A 21,702-nucleotide genomic window follows, 5' to 3' on the forward strand; every position below is an offset into this window, starting at 1 on the left:
CTACGCGATGGAGTACCGACTCAGCAGCTCTAGCGTCTTGTTCCACACTCGTCTCTCGTAGGCGTCCGTGGGCGGCGCCGGCGCCGCCCCTGCAGCACTAGCGGCCAAGTCGTCCCGCGATACCGAGCGTGTGGGGCTCGATATCCGACCCGCTCCTGTGCCTCCGCTGCCGCCGTGCCTGCCCAGTGCGCCAGCGAACGACAACCCAGAATGCTCGCGGCGTGGTGAGACACTTGTGGAATATTCGGAGACGAGCGATGGTGCTGCACGGCGCACATCGTTGTTGGCGTGGCGAGGGAGTTTGTTGAAAACCAAAGACTGCTCCCGCGCGCGTGGCGACTGCCCAGGACGCTCCCCGCGTCGTGGAGAAAGCAGGGCGCCTTCGCTGCTCTCTAGAGGGGGCGCGCTGGCGTCACCACCTCCACGGGTGTGCCGCCATGCCCCGGCACCGCCGCCGCTCCCTCTCGAATCATACGGATGAGCCGGCTCCCGGTGTAAACCTGCGATGGGTGCTGCCGTGCATAGAACCTCCTCTGCAACTCGCATGGCATTCTCCAAGGACACCGCAGTGCGTGGCACTGCACGGTCAAGGCTGGCAGATGGCAATGGAGGCGGAGGCAAAGGCGCGTAACCTGGCGCCGGTGAATGCACTGAGGGTGGGTGGCGCCCGAAATCACCACCCCCATCAGGTTCGTCCATCACTCCACTCCCAGATGCGAGCTGAAGCGGGCTGCGTAGAGGTGTCCAGCGATGTGGAGCTGCGCGGTGCCCGGCACTCAGCAAAGAGCCCGCGGATTGGCTGGTGGGTATGGGAGCCTGTGAGCGAGGAGAGCCGTCAGTATCGGGAGCGGATGAGGTGGGGCTGCGCGTTGCCGATGAGCCATGCAGCACCGGGGAAGAGCTGCTTCCACTGCGTAGTTTGGGAGACGAAGCGGTCCCATCGCTACCGCCGAGGTCTATCCTTGAGCGAGCGACGGCGCTGAGCGGCCCTGCGTGGCCACCAGCAGCGGCTTTAGTCGAGGTAGCAGCGCCAGATCTGTGTGGTGCAAGGGGGTGCGAAGGCTTCAGCAGGCGCAGCCGCGTCAGAAAGTGCTGGCGCTTCTCCTCTGCTAGGGAACAGCGCAGCAAAAGCGCCTCTTGGAGACTGCGGGTTAGCATTGCGTGGTACTCGGAAAACAGGCGGTCTTGCAACGCGCAGACCAGCTCCTCCTGCAAGGGATGCATCTGTGCGTTGGGTGCGGTGATGTGAGGTGTGGAAAGGGCAAGGCCACTAGCAGAGCTCGCGTTGTTGCTGGCTAAGTCGATCTCTTGGCTACGCAGTGTGCGACGCAGCGCACGCACCTCCTCCTGCAGTGCTGTCACCTCTGCCTTCGCACGTACGCTTTCATCGGCGAGGCGAACCGCGTCGCTGTGCGGCCCATGTACGCCCGGCGCAAGAGGTTCCATTGCCGCGGTAGGTCTCTGCACGCGTAACAGCTGGCGCTGCTGCTTTACAAAGTCTATGACCGGAGGAACCAGCGTATGCGCAAGCTCTATGTAGAGCTCCTCCATCACGCGCTGTAGCGCCGCCGGAACGCGCTCCCCTTCTCGAATGTCCATTATTGCATCGAGCAGCTTCATTGTGGCCGGAGTTGCCGCTGCTGCTGCGACGCGCGACATGTTTAGCGCCAGTTCATCCATCGAGGGGGCGAATGGCAGCGGCGACACAGCTTTCGGCGCGGACCAAGGCCGGTCGTGAGTTGCACAGTCGTCGCGCAGGCTGCTCACGCACGCTTCGGGGCCTTCGACATTGCTGCTTCTATTCAGCTGCGCATCTCCGATCTGCTTGCTCAAAGCTGCCTCCACTGCTTGAAGCGTGGCTTGGGCCTCGGCAGCCATCACACGATGTGCTTCTAGCTCGGCGAGACTCTCGCTCCGCTGCGCCTGCAAAAGCGCCTCCACTTGCTGCAACACCTGCGCCTCGAACACTCGATGCTGCTCCTCGGTGTACAAGGTAAGATGTGGCATGAAGGATGCCGGTGAGGAAGGGAGCGATGCGTGTGCGGCGGACTGCGACGAGGTTGCCGCCGGCGCCGGCGGCGATGAGTTGCGCAGCGCCGCCAGCGTCCGACTCTCACCGAAGTCGCTGTAGTTCTCCCCGTCTCGGCTGGCGGTGGCTTTGTGGGTGATGGCTGACGTCGGTGGCATCAGGGCACTGGCCAGGTGGTGGCGCGGCGAGGGAGGGGAGGGGTTGGATAAGGTGCCGGTGGTATCTTTCAAAGGCTGGGACGCCGGAGACGCAAGACAATCCAAGCAGTACGACGGTGGTGGCCTTCGATCATCACCCACGGCGCCTCGGCCCTCGCGTACGCTATCCTTCTGTTCGTTCATTGCAGAATCACCAGTGTTAGCGGTGGCAGATGCTACGCCGTCCTCCCCGTTCTCCTCCACGCGCGTGTTGTACGCCGCCTTCGACAAGTAGTACGAGAGCAGACGCCTGGGAGAGTCGGCGACAGTCGAGGTGGAGCCGCGATTGTTCGGTGGCGGCGGAAGCCGTCGGCGCGGGGACGATGCTGGCCTCGCTGCCGGCGTGTAGAGAAGCGGTTTGCGGAGTGCGGACGGCCGCGACATCATCTCTGCGTACGAGCGCCCTGGCATGTGGGGGGCAATGAAGGAGAAAATTGGAACAACTCTCTTTGAGTGCGGGTGAATGAGCGAGAAGCAAATGTGTCTACGGGTAAGCAGATGGGAGACTGTGTGGGAGGCGGGTGACCCAGCAGCCGCAGAAAAAAGCCCGTGGCACAGGGAGCTGTCGGCGACGACGCGCTGTCTGTGAGGCGAGTGGGACTGCACACGGTGATGAGCCGATGGGAGAAAAGGCGAGCGCGCGGATGAGACAACGCTTCACCAGTATCACCCACGGCACATGCACCCAAAGGCAAACGCGCAGTAGTAAAGAGAGTCAGTCATGAGCCAGAGGTGCCCGTGTACGGTTACCGGCAGCGGACCCGCACCCCCCCCACAGAGCAACCGAGGAAGGGATGAAGGGAGGGGAGGGGGGCCAAGGCGATCGAGGTGCCGTTGCACGTCTCTCCTCCGTAACGCGCCGCGCTCCAACGTGAGCGAAGAGGAGCAGAAAAAGAGAAAGCGGTTGGAGCATCTGAATAAGAGCGGGGGAGGGGGCAGCGCTGCACACACGTTTGCGCATAGGTGTCCATCAGAGGGAACAAGACGAGCAGGCGATGCTTGCCGCAGAGGGACGGAGAGATGATGGCAAGCGAGACGAGAGGGGAAAGCGCGCTCTCAGCCTCTCCTCTTGTTCGGGTCTGCTGCTCTTGCAGCTGTACCGCGCGAGACGCCGGCGCAACCTTTCGCTTCGCTTTTTCCTCTTTGGCGCTCTTTTGTGCTCGTCTCCCTCTCCTTCGTTAATTTAGTCGGCCCTCCTTCGGGCGACTTTGAGTGCCGTTCTCGGCGCGCGGATGCGTGTCCGGCTGGCATGAGGCAAGGCGTCACCAATGATAAACACGTGACGGAAAGGGGAGGGGAGGCGGGTGGCGGCAAACACACCCAGAGACGCAGAAATGTCGGGAGAGGAGGAGGGGGGCACATATGTGTGTATATGTGCCTGTCTGTGATGTGCCGAGGAGAGTCGTGAGGACAAGGGATGGCGGTATTGTGAGCTTTGTGCGTGTATGTGCGGGGGGGGCAGCAAGGAGCGTCTGGGACGGCAGATTCGGCCCCTTTTCCGCCCCCCTCCCCTCCGTCGTGTATGAGGGATGTGGCCTATCCAACACGTTCGCGGCTGTTTTTTTTTTTTGCCTTGCCCTCACGTCGAGCTATGCAGCACATGTCTGAGTATGCACGCGTGTGCGTTGCGGTAGTGGTGGGTGTGCAACTTGACCCTCTGTGTACTCTGCAGAACGCCCTTTTTTGGACTCCTCCGTCATTGCCCACTGCCGTCGCCTTCCGCGGCAGATCCTCTGGCATCTGCGGACTCGCATACCGACCAGCTCCTTGTACGTGTCATCGCTCATAGCGAGAGAGAGAGGAAGCGGGAGGGGTGGGGAGCTGCTGTGTGCAGGATTCGCTACATAACGGTGCAGCATCTCTGTGCCTTCTGCTTGAGCTCTTTTTTAGAAAAGCGCGAGGCGGTTGCCGCCCTGTTCTCAGGGGCGCTCTGTGCGCTTCTTCCAGTGCCCGCAGCGAAGGGAGGAGCGGATGAGGTGGGAAGCGTCGCAGCGTTCTCGTCTGCTTGGTCCTTATCCGGCCGAGCTGCTGCCTCGTTCACCTTTGAAAGGGTGCTGGACACCGTTGCTTGTGGCATGACTTTTCCCTTGGCAGGCCTCGCGCGCGCCGTTGCTGAAGCTTCCCGACGGCTTGTCAACGACTCGTCGTCGTTCCTGCGTGGTGTCGCGACGAGAGAGGGCGGCTTCGTCTCTGCAGGCGGAGCAACGGTCACAGGCGACGTCGTAGATGACGCTGTATCAGCACCGTCTCGGGAGTCTGTTGGAGGAGCGGCGTTCACGGCCGTCGCGACCCGATCGATGAGCGGCGCCCGAGCTGCCTCTCGATTCAGGGTGCAGGACGGGGGTAGAGTCGGGGCCGTCCCACGTGGTGTCACGCTACTGGACGTGGAGGGGGCTGCTGTTGTGGGGATGGTGGGGATGAACGGCGGCGCGGCCAGGCCTTCTGGTGGCGGCGGCTGGGGCGCTGGGGCAAGCCGCACTGACATTTCCGCGTTCTGCGGCGCGCTGCCTGTTTGCGCGATCGAAGAAAGCAAAGAAGGATGTACTGTTACCGACGACGACGCAGTTGTCACGGAAGCGGTACGGGGCGGCGTTTCGGAACGGCTTCTGGCTTTGGATGGAGCAGAGTCGCCATCACGACGGCCGGGCAGCGATCGGGCTGCCGTCCCTTGCAGAAGCAGAGGCCTCGAGTCAACCCTGGTCAACGCCGGCCTGCCTCCAATCCTCTGCTCACTCGCAGTAGCGGCAGTGGGCGATCCACTGATGCTCGTAGTTGAGGTGCCTGCAGTGGCTTCCTGCGGAGCCCGAGACGCTGCTACGAAGGCGCTCCTTCCCTTCCGCACCTCTCCCGCTATGTCAGACACGGGTATGATCTGAGATGACCTTCCGGGCGGGCTCGCCGAAGGGCGCGAGGAGACGCTGCCAGTAGCTGCCGCGTTGGGAGAGCCGGAGGAGGGCCGCGCTGTGGCGCAGCGAGAGCTCGGCTGCGCCTCCAACACCGCAGACGATGCGCCGGTCGAGGACCGCCCGCCCACTCGGTGACGCACCGCTGAGAGAGCGGTCAGCCGACTCTGCGACGGCGAGTTACGACTCGTTTCTTCGCGCTCCTCCCTGACCCTTGCCGGCTGCTTCTCCACAGTCTTACGCGGCGCACTGGTAGATGGTACAGGAAGAGGACTGTCGTTGCACTGCTTACTGCTGTCGCCCTGCACCGGCGAAACCGAAGCGCGCTGCAGTGCAGATAGCTCTGGAGGAGGGAAGGAGACTGGGGCGACCAGCGGCGCATGCGTCGCGCCGTTTGGGTGGACGATCCAGCTCTTCGGCGAGGTGGTATTGGAGGGGATTATACACTTCGTGCTGATAGGCTGCTGGTCGCACGGATGGCGGCTCGGCGAGGTCTGCATAGGACTCAACGAAACAAGTGATGCAGCCGCCGCCGTGTTGAGCGGAAACTTCTTCGTCGAGCCTTGGGAGACGGCGGGTCTGCCGCCGCCATTGTGTGGGAGCGACACTTCAGGAGCTGCCGCGGCCTCGGCCTTCAGACCCTCGGCCGACGCAGGACCGGAGCGTGTGGTGGTGCCGGTGTTGGTCGGTCCGCCAGATGTGGATAGCTCGAGCTCCAGGCTAGTGGCCAGCACGTCTCGTGATTGATAACTGCGAATGATGTGCGTGTTCAAGGTCCTAAAAGAGTCGCTGGTGGCGCTTCGCCCGTCATCGCTCGCCGCAGACGACAGGGGATACTGAAACCCACGTGCGCCGTAAAACGTCTGCTGGGAGCTAATCGAGTCGTGACGCGGGCGGGTGCGACAGCGAATCACCGGCTGCGTCGCGCTGCTCTGCGACAGCAACGACGTTGAGCGCATGTGTACACGCTGGGTGGGATTGTGGGTCTCGTTGTACCGCGCCCGGCGCAGCAGGCCTTTTGCGGTGCGCTGCGCCGCCGTCCGGATGTGCAGGTTGGCGGGTGAGCGATCGCCAAAGTCGCCCGACGGTCCTCCGAGGGAGCCCTGGCGACTGTGCGGCGTAGCGAACGACGGCGAGTTCACGGAAGACAGCGCCGTGGTCACGCCCGGATTCGGCGACCGTATCCCGACGCTGCTGTTGCTGACCCCCATCATCGCCCTCTTCTCCTTCTGCGCCCGCCTCTTCTCGCGGAGGCGCTCTTTCTCCTCCTTCGCCTGGCGCTTGGCTCTCCGCAGTACCTCCCAGTAGTCGGCCTCCCAGAAGATCTCCTCCGCGTCCGGCACAGGACGGCGCGCCATCAACGCCTTGGCGGCCATGTCCATCGAGTCGTCCGTTGGCGACAGCTGCAGGTACTCAAAGGCATCAGAAATTCGACTGACTGCCGCTGTCGCCGCAGCAGCTGCCTCCTGGTCCTCGGCGCAGATAATGTTGTTGAGCGTTATGACTGGAAGGTCGCTGTATGCGCCGGCCAACTTGCTGACGGAGCACCCTGTGGCCTCGCTCAGCTGAATCACGGTGGGCGGCCGGTACACAGTTCGGGTCGGTCCTTCCTTGATGGAGCGGAGGTAAGGCACGCACTGCAGCGCGGCTGCCCAGCGCTCGCTCGCCACTGATGCGACCATGGACGGCGAGCCCGCTGAAGACGACGGTGCCAGCGGCAGCCATGGAATCGGCGCACCGGCGGAAACGGTCGCCGGTTGAGGAGAGGAGGAAGTCGCGGCGGCTGGGGTAGGAGAAGGGTTCTTCATGAATGCAGAAGAGGTGGTGGAGGGGAAAGAGAAAAAAAAGGTGACGCCCTCCGTTGTGTGCGAGTGTGTGTGTGCGCGCGCGCCTGCGTGTTGCTAAGGAGTAAGAGCAGCCGCAAGCCGAAGAAAAAAAGGGAAGTGAAAAAAGGTCAGTCCGTTACAGAGGGGAGGGTGTCACAGAAACAAAAAAAGAAGGGAAAGCAGGGAGCGTGTCAACAGCGGCGTGAAGAGGGGCAGGGGGGGAGGGGCAGAGGCCTCATGTGCCTCTGTTGGTTTCTTTAAGGCGAGGAGACGGAGTGGATGACTGAGCTGTGATTTGTTCCTTCGGGTGGAGAGGGGAGGGGAGGGCCAAAGCGGCTTGAGAATTCTCGGGGTATGTGTGTATATGTATTATATATATACATATACCAGCAGCTGTGCACACGCGTCCAACCCAAGATGCCCCTTCAAATAAGTGCCCGTCGGGGGCAAGAGAAAGAAAGGGGGAAAGACGTGAGAGCGGAAAACGCAGAGGAAAGGGAAGGGGAAGCGTTTACCAGGCGCTGATATGCATCCACCGTTGCGTGGCAGGCAGGAGCGGAGGAGGCCCAGCAGCAAGCACGGCAAGAGAGGCGCACAGCGGAGGCCCTAACGAACACGCACACTCACCGTCGCACTTGGGGGCTCGTGTATGCCTGTACACTCGCGTGCACACGCACTCAAAGGAACGAAGAAAAATCGGCGACTTGCCTTCTCTTTTTCTGCAAACGATGCAGCCCTGCTGGGGCCCAATCGCAGTCGAATGCCCCTCCCTTTCTTCACAGAAAGAGCAACACGGTCGCTTGGCGAGTCGGGTCTTGGCTGATGGGGAGGACGAAAACAGCTGCACGAGCCCTGGGTTGCAGAGGCGTAGGCACACGAATAGGGCTACACACGCACACGCGTGTATACATGTATATGTACAGGTTTACTGGCGCGTTTATGGGCGTGTGAAGGAGTGTTTGAGCGAAGGCGCAGTGTGCGGGAGGAGGAGGAGCAGAGAGAAGCCCAAAAAAAAAAGCGAGGAAACGTTTACGGGGGCGTGCGCCAACGCAGCAGAAAAGAGCGTCAGGCGAGGTAAAGCGATGGGGCGGAACGAGAAAGGGGAAGTGCGCCGAGGGAGAAAGCAGACGGCCTCAGAGAGAGAGAGACGGTGAAGGGGGGTAAGGGACGTGAGAGAGAGACCGGGCCGCACAGATACGCATGCAGAGACGCTGAAAGGAGGGGGAGGGGCGCGGTGTGTGTCGAGTCGTTTGAGGAGAAACCTCCCTTCTTTTTCGCGGCCCCTTCCTCTCTCCCCCAGAACCTCACCCCCGGCTTTTTTTTCGAAGCGTGGACTCGCAATGTCGGAGGCAGGCACGCATACACGTACGCCGCCTCCCGGGGAGGGAAGAAGAGAGGGCATCCACACTTCTTGTTGCCTTTTACTCCCCCCCATGCCAGGCACACACACACACGCACCTACTCCCTCGGACGGTGTCGAGCCTCTCACTCCAGCTACCGCAAAGTTCAAAGTCGTGCCGCATCACGATCTCCTGCGCGTTTTTTGCTTCCTCCATCTGTCTCCCAGCGGCGCCTGCAGAGGTGCACGAGTTGAGGGTAAGCGGCCTGCAGTTTTTTTCCTGGTGTGTGTGTGGTATTTTTTTTAAAGAAGTAAGGGAGGCGTGCGATTCGCCTCTGCCGCTTCAACAACTGTCCTGTCGACACGTCCCGGCGCACCGGCGCATGTACACATACGGATAGACGCCACGAGAAGCACCTCTGTTACCTTAATCCACCGACTCCATGAGAACAAGAAAAAGGGGGCTCCGTCGGCGGCGGTCATACAAAAATCGTCCCGTTTTTTTTTCTCCTCCGCTCCGCACACACGCATTCACACGCACGCACGCTCGAGACCTCCACACCACCTGCCCGGCGGGTCGCACTGGTAGTGGTGATTGGGGGGGGAAAGGACGATGCTGTAGCCGGACGCGAGGATGGGTGTAGTGGAGAAAAGACGGCCACTGTAGAGGAGCGCCGCCGTCCCCGCCTACCTCACCTTCCAAGGAGGGCCAACTTCACCAGCGCTTCCTTCGGTGGACGGCATCGGCTCCATCGCACCACTGCCGCTTGTTACCACTTCATCTCCTTCCTATAACTCTAGTACTGGCCTGTCATAGCAGCACCGCTAGCGGCCGCGGCCGGAGATGAAGACGACGAGGCTGCACTGCTGCCGGCGCCCGAGCCTCTCTCCACAGACGAGAGCAGAGTCGAAGGGCGAAACAGCGGGGCTCGGGCGTGAGTCTGTAAGCCATTCCCCGTAGTGCTATGGGGGTGCTGGTACGCCGCGCTCGCCTCGCCGAGAACCCCAGAGACGGGTACGGTGGCAGCACCGCTGGCGCTAACGGCTCCACGAAGTACAGCTGCCGCTGCGCCACTGTGGCTTCCGTGCTCTCCAGCAGATGCGGCGGCCCTCGCCAACTGCTCTGCTAATTCCCTCGAGCTCACCTGCAACAGCGGGGCTGCCAATGTCGTGGGTCGCCAGAGTGGCAGCACAGAGGCCCTATCCACGAGCAGCTGAGGGTCAACATCGCATGCCGCTACCGGCTTCCGCGCCCCCCACGCCTTCGACGAGGCCGATTGGAGGCTGTGCAAATACGATAGCACCACCTGAAGCCGCTGCGCCTGTGTCGCATCAGCGGGAGTGGCTGAGCTACACGCCTGCAGCGCATCCTCGTAGCGCTGGAGAAGAATATGGAAGGAGATGAGAGCGGCCTCACGCTGGCGAACCCCCTCCGCACCCTGAAGCGTGCGCTCGATCGTCTCCGCCGCGGGACTCCCAACCTCCACCCATCCGCGCATCGCAGACACGCTTCCCGCGTGCAGCGCCGCATAGGCCAACGGCTGTGCTGCCAGGTGCCTTAGCTCCGGGAAGCTACGCATCACTTCGTACAAGGCCTCAATCATCGGCGACGAGCCAGCGCGCACCGCCACGCAGAGAAGCCGCATTGCCACCGCGACCGGAACACCCTCACCGGCGCCTGTGTACGCCGCGATGCAGATCGGGATCAGCCGAAGCAAGACGTCAAGCGCGGCAGCATGGGCAAGGCCGTTCACGACAGGCGCCAGCAGTCGCAAGAATGGAGGCGCGCCGAGGTGCTGCACCGTGGGCCCCATCGCGTGGACGAACGACTTATTCCGCTCTGTCTCGGCCACCTCCGCGGGGTTGAGCCCGTGATCGACCGCGTAGCAGGTGAAGGCCCATGCGTTCAGCTCAGTCGGTATGTCGAACAAGAACAGAAAGGACTCGCGCCACTCGCGCTGCTGCTGCTGCTGTTGCTCCGCCGGCGAGGACTGCGCCTGTGCACCACTCGCATCACTACGATGCTCCAGACCCACGTAACTATAGTAGAGGATGAAGAGCGCCATGTCAGGGGTGACAGCGTCCATCTTCGCGAGCGCCGATGTCATGGTCAGCGACGCGTCGGCGGCTGAAAGGCCCAGCCTGTCGAGTATCACCTCGACACAAAGCGGCGTAGCCGCTTGCCACATCGCCAATTCTGCAACGGAGCTCTGATAGACACTTTCGCGGCGAAATGTGTCGTGCATAAGCGACTTCCACTGCGCCTGCGCTTCCCCACTTATCGCCGTCGCTTCGCTGAGACGCAATACGTCTTTCACCGGCCCCGATACAGTGTGCATGATGCCAAGACGCGCGAATAAGGTGTACGCCGAGTGCTCTCGAAACAGCTGAGTGGCGCGTTGCAGAAGTCGGCACGGCAGGCTCTCGCTAGCTGCCAAGTCTCTCACACTCGCAGACTGCTGCTGCCGGGTGAGGAGAGCATAGAGAGCGTGCTGCGCCTGCATCAGTCGATGCAGTAGCAACTCGGCATCTTGCGCGCATGTGAGCTGCCGGGCGGCGGTTTGAAGCTCCTTCAGCAAAACTTCACAGCCACGGCAGTGACTGCTCAGATCGCCTTCGGCGCACTGCATAATGGTCAGCGCCAAGGACGGCGCGGCATCAGGCGCGCCGGCAGAGGCGGCGGGAGCAGCAGCTGCACTTCTGAGAAGGGTTGCCACGTACAGGGGCCCGGCGCCTGGTGTACTTTGAGAGAGAAGATGAAACTGCCCTCGCTCAAAGCGTACCCCGTAGAGTTTCTCTCCGTAGCAGACTTCGTGCCGCTGAAACTGCAGCTGCGCCGCCGGAGGCGCGCCGTGCAGACGCACCGTACCATAATGCAAGCGCTGCTGCCCCGAGCCGGGAGTATCCGTTGTCGTGAAGGCAAAGTGAAGCACCGTCGCGCGCGGCTCAGCGTGAATCTGCACCTGCTCCATGACCAGGTTGCCGTCATGGCTGCTTTGTGCACAAGAGACTCCTAGCTGCGCCTCCAGAACCTGCGCCACGGTCATCAAGTTCTGAGCCTGACCTCCCCCGCCGGCGCGTGCCGATGCCCATGACGACTGCTGCAGCTCTTCGTCGTTCTCAGTGTTGGTACCAGTGCCGCTTTCCTCGCAGCACCGCACCGCCACGACGGAGCTGTCCGAGTACACCGCCCATAGAGTTGTTGCACCACTCCATGCCACACGCAGCGGGATCGCAGACGGCGATCCGCGAGAAGGGAGCTGCACAGTCTGTAGCACATGAATGCTGCTGAGCTCATTCGCCGCGAGGAAAGCCTGTCGAGCCGCCGCCGCCGGCTCTGCGCACTCTTGCGCGGTATATGCTGCAGGCACCTGCGGCACTGGTCGCACACCGCACAGCGCGGCTACGCCGTTGCTAAGTACGACGGTCACCTCGGCACGACCAACACGGCCTGGGCCCATGCAGCAGACAGGACCTTCCTCGAAGCGGAGCGTCTGCAACTTGCCCAGCTGCGGGGTGCAGGCGCACAAAGTCCGCGGGTCCTTCAGGAAAGCGGCCATGTCCAGCGTCACCACACCTGTGACGGAGTCGCCAGATTCGACGCGGAAACACTGGATGGGGCAGTATTGCAGCTGCATAGGGGTCGAGGATGCACCTGAGACTCCGTCATCAATACACACCTCAGCCAGCCGCTGGCAGCCAGAGAAGAAGACGACTTTCGACCGTCCCTCTACACGCACAGGGTAGTCAGCACTCGGGCATGCCCTCGAGGTCTGAAGCAGCGTCACGCGGCAAGCTACAACGGCGGCGGCGTTGACGGCTGCTTCCTCGATGCACTCTTCCTGTGCCATCACGGCTGCGTCGGCCAGCTGCGCACCCGCGTAGGCGTGTACCAGCACACGCGACGGCAGGTAAGTTTGCTCGCTCACATCCGTCGCGGCAGGGTCGACGACGAGGTGGTTCATGCCGTTCAAGAATGACACCACCGCGCCGTTGTTGCCCCCGCAAAAGCGAGCCGCATCGACGGGCTGAACGGTGAGCCGACGCTTACGGTACATGAGAGTCAGCGACGCGCCCTGCTCACTTGTGCCGGTGCTTCTCGGGAGATTCTGTAACCTTTTGTGTGCGCACGTGGGTGCGTTCAACGCCTCCATCCTCTTTCCTTTTTTTCTGGAAGTACGCACCCTCAGTGCGCATGACTATGTGTGTAAAGAGAGTGGGAAGGGAGGGGGAGAGAGGGGCGAAAGAGAGGAGACGTTGACAGCAGCACAAAGGTGTGTGTGTGTGTATGTGCAAGTGCCGCGAGAGCGTTGCTCATTTTATACGACACCGACCATGGCGCTCACGCAGCGGCTGAGGGAGGATGCGGGCAAAGAGAGGTGTGGATGCCTCGCCCCACACTACCTCGCGCCTTCAAGGATGGTGAAGACCACCGCACGGGTAAGGATGTTCTCTGGTGTGGAGCGCGCATTCGTGTCACGTAGGCCTGTAGTCCAGCCGGGTGACGACCGGCATTGATTGTTTTTTCTTCGCACCTCGTTTGGTAAATGGAAGAGGTCAGCGAGGGAAGAGGGAAATGGGCGTTCGACGCGTTGGAAGAAGGAAGTCCTTCATTAAGCAACGAAGAACGCGAAGGAGCAGACTCGCCCAAACACACACACACGCACACGCCAGAACTGTCCCTCACGCTTTCCTTCTTCGTAGCCCCCTCCCAAGAGCAACTCCTGTCCCCCGCCTCACTCCTCTATCCGCCGCCACTGAAGCGCTCCGTCCAGAGACGACACATTCGTAGAAACAGTAGTGCCGTCAAGGTTGCGTCTGTGAGGGCGCCGTGGCGGTTGACAGCACGATCTGCGGCCCCATCGACGCTCAAAAACTTGCATAGAGCGTCGAGACTGCTTGCCAGATGCGGGTACGCAACATGCGCCCACTGCCGAGTGCACGTCAGAGGGTATAGAGGGTGCCAGAGTACTCGGTAGCCGCACCGCCTCAGATGCTGCTCAAGGAAACGCGCGTCGAAGAGCGCATTGTGCGCCACCAGCGGGGGGAAGTGAAGGTCACGCTGCATCGCGGGCTGCGCAGTCTCCGGGGGCGTGGGAGTGGGCCCGAGGGTGTCGGTTACGATGAGGGCCAAGTAGGCCGCCAACTCACTTGCCACCACCGGCCACGGTGCACAGTCGCGCACCGTCTCCCACGTGATGCCATGAACAGCCGTGGCAGCTGCAGAGATGCGGCGGTGGCTGGAGGGCCGCACATAACGGTGGAACACCCGCTCACCGCGCGTCCATAGCCCCTCGAGCATGCTGCTGTCGCTGTGCTCATCCAACGACGGCGCGCAAGGAGCGGCGTACTTCGAGCCTGCTGAGGTCGTTCGTGAAAGCGGCGTCCATCGCAGCTCCACGCAGCCCACCTCGAGGATCTCATCTGCCGTGGCTGAGAAGCCCGTAGTTTCGAGGTCGATGACGACGCAGCTGAACGGCGCAGAGTAGCGGTCGGCCACAGGTGCGGAGCCGAAGACAGGAGTCGAGGAGCACGAAATCAGAGATGACGCCGGCGCCTCGCTAACTTCCTGCGGCGAGGCGCAAAGCCCAATGGTGTCGGCAAGGAGGGGAAGCACGTCGGGCGTGACAGGTGCAAAGGGGTTTCCACGCGCATCCCTCTTACAGCTCACACTACAAGGCGCAGGCACCGCGAGAGGCGGAGAGGGAGCGTGGAGGTGCGTGAAGTCAGAGGCGGGTGGCACAGCGCCCATAGTCCCGTAAGGTACCCGCTGCCCCTGATCGCCCGTCCACGCCTTGACAAGCGCTGCGGCGCTGCGTAGGGTCGATGAAGATGCCACCGTAGCCTTAGAGCGCCTCTTTCCCGCGTGCGCATTCTCCTTAGCTACAGCACCCTGGCGAGACCGCTGCTGCGGGTGACGCCACCGGAGGCGCTGTATGCGGGCGTAAAGCTCATCCATGCGGATGTTGTGAGGGACCGGTGCTCCGAGCTGCCGGCGGCTTGGCAGCGGCGAGGGCTTTGCCCTTCTCCTTTGCCGGGGGGCACGCTCGTACGTGGTGCGCGGGGAGGAGCACGCACGCCGAGGATGAAGAGGGTGACCCGGTGTCGGTGTAAAGGGAAGACGGAAGCAGAGGCGATGAGCCCGTACTGTTGTGCGCGCGCCCGTGTGAGGTGGAGGCCAGAATCCACACTGCGCGCGTGTGAGAAGAGCGAAGCGTGTAGAAAGAGGTTACGCGCGATGCCTATGAGTGAAAGAACATCTGCGGCCTCCTTGAGCCCGACGCACACACGCACACACAGAAAGCGGGTGGAGTCAAGCAAGTGACCAATGTAGCGAGTCATGTGTGCCCATGCTCAGCATTCGCATCAACCCCTTCGCCCAGCCTCTGTGTGTCTTGCCGGTGCATGCGTGTGCAGGGGAGAGCCATACGCACGTTTTCAGGAGTGGAGCGGCGCGAAAACGGGTGCATAGCTGCTCAACGTCAAAGCGGCAGACGGCGCCGCCCGCGCTCATGCTGATGGTGAGAAGAGGCATGAAGAAGGCGTGATACACGAAGACTTCGCAGCAGGCAGACATCCCCACATGGTCCGGCAGCCACCCAAGTCACGCTCTGCATGATATGCATGCACCTATAGGTATAGGTATAGGCATAGACTTCATTTCGTCATTTGGTTTACTTGCGCCATCCCAACATGTGCGCGACGCCAGAAAAGAGTCGCAGCCAATGATGCGGCATCCCTCAGCACACCTCCCATCGGAGCAAACGACGCCAACACACCCGCACAGGGAGGAATGACCTGAAAGCGTACAAGCCCAGCGCACCGCGTCGCAGCGTACTTCCCCTCCGTCCATACTAAAACGAGCCACATCGATTGCCGCGTGTGTCTCAGCGTGCCAATGCATGCGAGTGCACCCAAGCACACACACACACAGTGGCAGCCACTGCAGGCTCTTGTAAGGTTGGCGCGAGGGCGGAGGGAGGGGGTGAGGCGGAGCAGGAAAAAAAGAGTGTGAGAGTGTAGAATGCGAAAAAAAAACACCCGGGTTGTGCGCCAAAAAAAAATGGTGACAGAGAGAGAGACGGGCATGGCGCAAGCGGACTGTCGCCGTCACGATAGAGAGGGAGACGGAGATCTATTTCAAGGCACCATATCACACCAGCACACGCAACTACTCTGCACGTCACACGGAGCAAGAACAACAGCAAATCAACTACGACGCCTCTCACTCTCCCGCACCTGCACACACATACACGCTCTTATCAGGGGCTCCTTCCAACACGGAACAACGGCAAACACTCACGATAAACTGAGCATAAAGTTAAGGGGAGTCTCTTGACCGCGCCGTTGCAGTTCGTTGACAAGGGGCTTCGAAGGCGCATACACCTACACACGCATAGAATTTCTTTGACGCGCATCATCTCCGCTTTTCCCCCGCTGACACTATCAACACCCCAACACGGACATGGACGTGTGGGTGAGGGGACACATGGGTGCGTGTGCGGCTCTGCCTCCCCCCTTCCTCTCACTCGAAAAAGGAAGAAAAGACTTGCGCACTCAGTAGGCACCGCTACGGCGGCGCCGTGTGGAGGCGGTGGGTTGAAGTTGAGTTTCGAAGATGCGCGCGCACTGGCCGAAGATGCCGACAATCGCCATCCATTGCACCGCCTTGTCCGCAACAAGGAGCAGGCACGCCAGGTTCAGCAATATCGAGCCAATGACAACAAAACCAGGAGAGCTGCCCATCTTACGGCCCTTCCACAACAACACCAGCAGTGAGATCTGCGCTGGTAGCGTGACGGAAGCCTGTAGTATTGCCCGCATCTCCCGCTTCAGCTGCGATCGAAGGCCCTGTGGGGACTCCGTGCTCCAAGCGTTCCACAACGTGCACAGCCACAGTAGTGCCAAAGCGCATGCCGTGGGCGCGAAGTAGCGGAAGCTGTGCTCCTTGAGCCCAAAGAAAATGATCTCGTCATTAACAAAGAGCAACAGCAGCAGCGACGCCGAAACATAAAAGGCTGGCTCACTGTCGTTGCCGAAAAAGTTGATTGCGCTAAGGAGCGCCACGGTCAGCTCCGTCGAGAAGTTGGCGATGGCGCCAAGCGACAGGCTCGCTTCACGGCTGATCTCCCGGCATTTGGGAAGTAGCGGCCGCCCACTCAGGCGGCAGTTGATCATCACTGACAGCCCAAGTTGCATGACGGCGATGACCACCAGAAGTCGAAGGTTGCCCTGCTCGGACATGTCCCACAGTATTTTCAGGCGATCGGGTGAGTGGCGTAGCTTCTCTTGCTGTGCCTCGAAGGACCGGTTGAGCTGCAGAACAGAGAGCGGGACCATGAGAACCGAGAGGACGTACACCCCAATGAGCACGGTGCCGTTCACCTCCCGGTAGTGTGCCGAATCGAGCATGAGGAGCACGAGAAAGACAAAGCCCAGCATCATTACGTAGAAGTTGAAGGTGGGCACGGCCTGCACGAGCCCGGTGATGCTGAGCGCCAAAGATGCAGCTGTCACGAGCCAGTACATAAAGCGGCCGGCAAACGGGATGCGCTGCAATATCGAGACCCGAGAGCCAAGCAGCATGATGAGGCCGATGGCCGCGGCACACCGGCCGCTGTCGGCGTATTCGAAATCGTAGTCGAAGTTGGACACCTCCCCCTCCATCACACGGGTGGGTTGCACGGCCAGCAAGACCGCCCCCAGCAGCGCCGCGCCGCGGGAAAGGGCACGAAGCGGAGAGACTGCCGGGTAGCGGCTCTTCAATCGCCACCACACGGGCATCGTCATAAGTGCGTAGGTCGCACAGAACGTACCGGGGGCTATGTGAAGCAGCTCCGCCTCCGATACGTAACTCTGTGTGGCGAACTCGTACGCGGCACGCTGCACGTTTCGAATCGTCAGCAGAGACAGCAGCAACGTCAGAGCGGCATATGTGTAGATCATCCTCTTCGCCGCCTCGATCTTGATGCGGCGCCGGTGCTCAATCTCAAATGTGGCGACGAGGTAACCAGCGAAGAGGGCCACCCACCACCCACCCGTCATCTCGGCCATGAGGAGCCACGCGCGGACCGCCTCCATGCGGTCATGCACAGCGAGCTCCGCAGCGTAGTAGGAACTCGTCACCTCAACCACGAACGTCAAGAGCTTGGCCGCGTAGCAAGAGGAGATGAACGCCGCTGAGTAGATGGGCAGAGCCCCGTTCGCGTACATACGGCACATCACGGCAACGCCCACCACACTCGTGAGCACGACGAGCACCGCCGGGTAGGCACCCTCTTCCCTCTGCGAGTAGAGCACGTGCTCCACAAATGTCACCTGTAGCGCGAGCAAGAAGAGAGCGATCGTCACGGGCGTCTTGTTGGGCGAGAAAGAAAGGGTGAAGCTCATGCAGCCGAGCACGTAGCACCACAGCACACTCACCCCCAGCACCGGCGTCGGCACCAGCGTTGTCTCACCGAAAACGCGTAGATCCATTACGATGAACGAGTACGTGCGGTACATCCACCACAGCAGCATCAAGCTGGTGAAGACAGTGAATGTGAACATGGGGCCACCGTTCGTGCGGTCCATGAGGAACAGGTTAAAGGAGATGATGGAGAGCGCGCTAGGAAAGTAGAGCACGCCCGGCGCACTCGTCAAGATGCACAGAATGACGGACACCACGCAGCTCCCGAGCAGCACCAGCATGCGACGTCGCATGTGCCTTCCCTTCGTCACGTCCTCGCCACTGCTGTCAACGTCAAGGAGACGCTTGGTCTCGATGCCGACGTATACGGTAATGTAGAAGGCGACCAGCAGCAGTATGGCATTGAACGGGAAAGCAACACCAGAGAACAGGTACGAGTAACGCGAGCTAAGGAGACGGTAGGTACCCCAGTGCACCCCGACCATGGAGACGGAGGCCAGCACGGGAATACGAAAGGTTGCGACGAGGTCCAGAAGCCCGAGCGGGTCGTATTCGAGCTGCTGCGCCAGCGAGTACGTCTCGCTCGGCGGTGAAGCCAAGAACCAGAGGCTGTGCGGTGGCGAAACGCAGAAGTAGGCGATGCCACCGCAGACGAGGCCCAGCGAATTGAGGGCGTTTGCAAGCACGTGGTCCTGCCAGTTGCTCTGGAACGCGTTGTACTCAGCGACGGGGAGGAGCAAGACAAGGCAGCTGAAAATGAACGCCTCCACGCGCTCGTTCACTTGCAATGGCGCCCCGTAGATCGATGCGGACGAGTCGACAGATGTCGCATCATCATCGCCGTCGGCGCCGTTGCTGCCAGCGTGGGCGCCTTTCGCCTGCGCACTGCTGTCACGGGCGACACTCCGTCTCGCGTGGATACCCTCATCCCCTACCGTGTCCGACTGCCGGAGCGGCTGCTGCTGCTGCTGCTCTTGCCGTGACGGCGCCGTGGCGGCACTAACAGCATTCTTGGACGACACCAGCACAAGGAAGCTGCTCTTCAGAGGGCAGTAGAAGAAGCGGTGCAACGTGCACAGCACCACCAAGAAGACAAAGGGCGCGAACCGGGAGCCGACGAGTGCGGTGGTCGTCGTCAGCAACGGCGGCAGGCAGAGCATAGGCCCCACAGCGAACACGAGTCGCTCCAGCGCACACAAGACATTCGGAAACGCCTCCTGCACCCACCGAAAGTGCTGAATCGCGGCTGCCACAACTACCATGAGAAGTCCGCTCAGGTCCGCCATCATCAGCATGGGGCCGAACGACGTCACCGCCGCGTGAATGTTCGAGAGGAAAAGCGTCGCCGCAAACACGCCGGCGGTACCCAGTAGGACGAAGACGGTGGTGCGATGGTAGTCGAGGTAGTCAGAAATGTACAGCAGCACCACGCCGCAAAGCAGCGTGGTGAAGGCAAAGGTGGACATGAGAGGAAGGACGCCAAAAAGCGTAGATAGGAAGAGGAGCACGAGCCTGCTGACGTGGCGAGGTGAGCCGATTAGGAACTCCACGTGCTGCCGCCGCGCGGCGCGAGGAGCGGTAGCACCTGCGGTTGACTGATTCCGAGGAGCGTTCTCCTGTGCGCAGCCGTCTTCGTTGCCGTTCCCCTCACGGTTGCTGTACACCGACTGCGGGACCCTACCGTAAAACTGCTCATGCTGCCTCTCTACCTCCCGCTTCAGCTGAGTGTGCAACCAATGCTGCGATGTGGCTCTGATGGCCTCATCCACCACCTCCTCACGCGTCGCCTCGTGCGGAATGTACGCGTTGGGATTGTGTATCTGGGGCGGTGGTAGTGGTGACATCGCCACGTGCTGCTGCTGCTGCTGCGAATACCTGCCATGTTCGGGATAGTCGGGGTACGCTGGATAGGCTGGTGTCGAGCTCACCGCCGGCGCGGAGCCGTAGGAAGCAGCGGGTGGCAGTGAAGATGTCGCCGCAGCAGCGTGACCGCCTAAGCTACCGCCGTTCTCGTGGCCCTTGTACACAGAATACCATGGTGGGCGGACCGACTGCGGTTCCGACTGCCGCGGATACGGTACCGAACGGTTAGGCGGGTGCGACACCGGTGCGGGATGAGGACTACCCAGGTGAGTGACAGCCTGCGGACTCACTTCGCTCTGAGGCTGGCGGTCTGCTACAGCGCCGCCCAGCGACGGGGTCAGAGTGGATGGCTCGGATGCACGAGACATCGTGGCTCGGGGGGGGAGGAAGAGGGAGATGCGAAAACAATTGAGCGGGTGATGTGGAAGAGGAGGGCTCCAGGCGCAGGTGCTCAGGCTCCGGGAGAAGGGGAGAGGGAGGGGTATGCGCACGCTGCCACACAGCGCGAAGGAAGACGTGAGGAACGAATACCAAAACGATGACCTGAAGGGCACACCCTGTGCAACCGCCTGTGTCCACACGGGCGCGCAGAATGCCCACAACCGCTAGGAGAAGAGAGGGGGCAAGGGGTAGCACAAGAGGGAGAGAGCGGCGGATCGGTTGGTGTATCCGTTGCAGCCCTCGTTTCCTATCAAGACTAGAGTCACAGGGCGGGTAGACAGAAGGGATGTGGTAGCGAGTGGGGACAGAGAGGCGGGAAGGGGGAAGGGGGTAAGGAGGTTCGACAGGCAGACAGATGCGCAGGCGCACATGCACACACACAAAGGAGGTGGCCCAGCGCATGTGTGGGCGCATGATGAGTACGTTGAGAAGAGGTAGTGAGCGAGCGCAGGTGCAAGCACAGACACGATAAAGAAGAGTTCCGGCGTGAATGGCGGGAGCGGGGGCGGTGAAGCGGGACTAGCCGAGAGTGCCAGGTGCATACGTAGAGAGCAAACTGCCCGCGACATGGGAGAGGGCCTCCTCACTGATGAGACCACCGTTGCTGTTCAAGCACCTCGGGGGCTGGAGAGAGAGAGAAGGCGAAGGCATCGCCTCTCTTCTTCATCAGTCGGCTCACGTACGCTGGACTTAACTCTCCATGTGTGGGAGAGCACACGCATGAGTGCGCGCACATACACACACATATGAACAAAGGTGGTATGGCGCCGCTTCTTAGTGCTCCTCCTTTGAAAGGCCGCAGCGGCCCGGAGTATGTGTGTCACTGGCTTGTCTGGAAGAACACACGCACATGCTCACGTACACAGAAACACATTTAGAAGTGGTGAGAGAGGCATGTGTACGGGAGAGGAAGAGGACCGCGATGCAGAGAGGGTGGAGAGAAGAGGAGCGACGACTGACAGGCACCAGCGTCTGAGAAGGCGCGCATATTCGCACACACCTAAGGCCTCCCCCACCCCCCATCACTGCCACCACCACCGCGCACGCCGGCGCCAATGCGCCAAACACCAAAAAAGAGGGCCCGCTCCTCAGCATGTGTGGGGTGTTCGCGCCTCAAATGCCCTCCCTCTCTCCCTCTCGTTGATCCTTCCCGTATCCCCTCCCCATATGCGCTTGTTAAATTATTCGCTTGATCGAGGCCAGGGCAACAGCAGCCAACATCCCCATGCACACACTGTCATGGATGGAACAATGGAAACGCGAGACAGGCGCTAACGGCCCTTCTTGGCCTTGGACGGTGCGGCAGGAGCGCGGCCGTTGCTCGGCCCACGGGCCAAGCGCGTGCGCCTCAGCTCCTTCATGCGCTGGAGCTTCTGCACTGCGCTCGTGTTCTCGATTGCAAAGGACACCATAAGTCGCCGCTGATCCCCAAACACCGTCGGGTTGTTGTTGAGCCCACGGAGGGCGCCGAGGGCGACGTTGTGATTTACGAATTCAACGAAGCCGTACCCGCGCGACACGCCAGCCACGTCCTTCAGCAGCTTCACACCTCGGATGGGGCCGTGCTTGCCCCACTTTCCCTTGTCAGAGTCCTCTGGATGTCTCTTCAGGTAAGCACGCGCCTGCTCCGCGAAAAGACGGCGCATGTCATTCTCAGACATGGTGCGCGGCAGGTTGCGCACACTCAGACGCGTC

At 61.4% G+C, this 21,702-nt stretch overlaps 6 protein-coding genes across 6 annotated transcripts in view; all 6 read right to left on the reverse strand.

The window, feature by feature from the left end:
• Positions 1–2,637, reverse strand: LSCM1_01928 (uncharacterized protein; the record flags this gene model as incomplete). The annotated part of the gene is made up of 1 exon (XM_067319526.1): positions 1–2,637. One exon carries the CDS (start codon positions 2,635–2,637, stop codon positions 1–3), a length of 2,637 nt encoding a protein of 878 aa, XP_067176075.1.
• A 1,429-nt stretch (positions 2,638–4,066) lies between these two features.
• LSCM1_01929 (uncharacterized protein) lies at positions 4,067–6,937 on the reverse strand (the record flags this gene model as incomplete). The annotated part of the gene is made up of 1 exon (XM_067319527.1): positions 4,067–6,937. The coding sequence occupies one exon, from the start codon at positions 6,935–6,937 to the stop codon at positions 4,067–4,069; it is 2,871 nt and encodes a 956-aa protein (XP_067176076.1).
• A 2,154-nt stretch (positions 6,938–9,091) lies between these two features.
• LSCM1_01930 (uncharacterized protein) lies at positions 9,092–12,352 on the reverse strand (the record flags this gene model as incomplete). The annotated part of the gene is made up of 1 exon (XM_067319528.1): positions 9,092–12,352. One exon carries the CDS (start codon positions 12,350–12,352, stop codon positions 9,092–9,094), a length of 3,261 nt encoding a protein of 1,086 aa, XP_067176077.1.
• Positions 12,353–13,038: 686 nt separating this feature from the next.
• Positions 13,039–14,253, reverse strand: LSCM1_01931 (uncharacterized protein; the record flags this gene model as incomplete). Its single annotated transcript, XM_067319529.1, has 1 exon — positions 13,039–14,253. The coding sequence occupies one exon, from the start codon at positions 14,251–14,253 to the stop codon at positions 13,039–13,041; it is 1,215 nt and encodes a 404-aa protein (XP_067176078.1).
• A 1,598-nt stretch (positions 14,254–15,851) lies between these two features.
• Positions 15,852–19,934, reverse strand: LSCM1_01932 (uncharacterized protein; the record flags this gene model as incomplete). Its single annotated transcript, XM_067319530.1, has 1 exon — positions 15,852–19,934. One exon carries the CDS (start codon positions 19,932–19,934, stop codon positions 15,852–15,854), a length of 4,083 nt encoding a protein of 1,360 aa, XP_067176079.1.
• Positions 19,935–21,278: 1,344 nt separating this feature from the next.
• The window catches only part of LSCM1_01933 (uncharacterized protein), a gene marked incomplete at both ends in the record, with an annotated part of 1,344 nt that continues 920 nt past the window's right edge, over positions 21,279–21,702 (reverse strand). Inside the window, one exon of the mRNA XM_067319531.1 lies at positions 21,279–21,702. This exon is cut by the window's right edge and continues 920 nt beyond it. Within this exon, the coding sequence (XP_067176080.1) occupies positions 21,279–21,702 (424 nt within the window).

This window comes from Leishmania martiniquensis, chromosome 32 (genome assembly GCF_017916325.1).
Source record: "Leishmania martiniquensis isolate LSCM1 chromosome 32, whole genome shotgun sequence".
NCBI lineage: Eukaryota > Euglenozoa > Kinetoplastea > Trypanosomatida > Trypanosomatidae > Leishmania > Leishmania martiniquensis.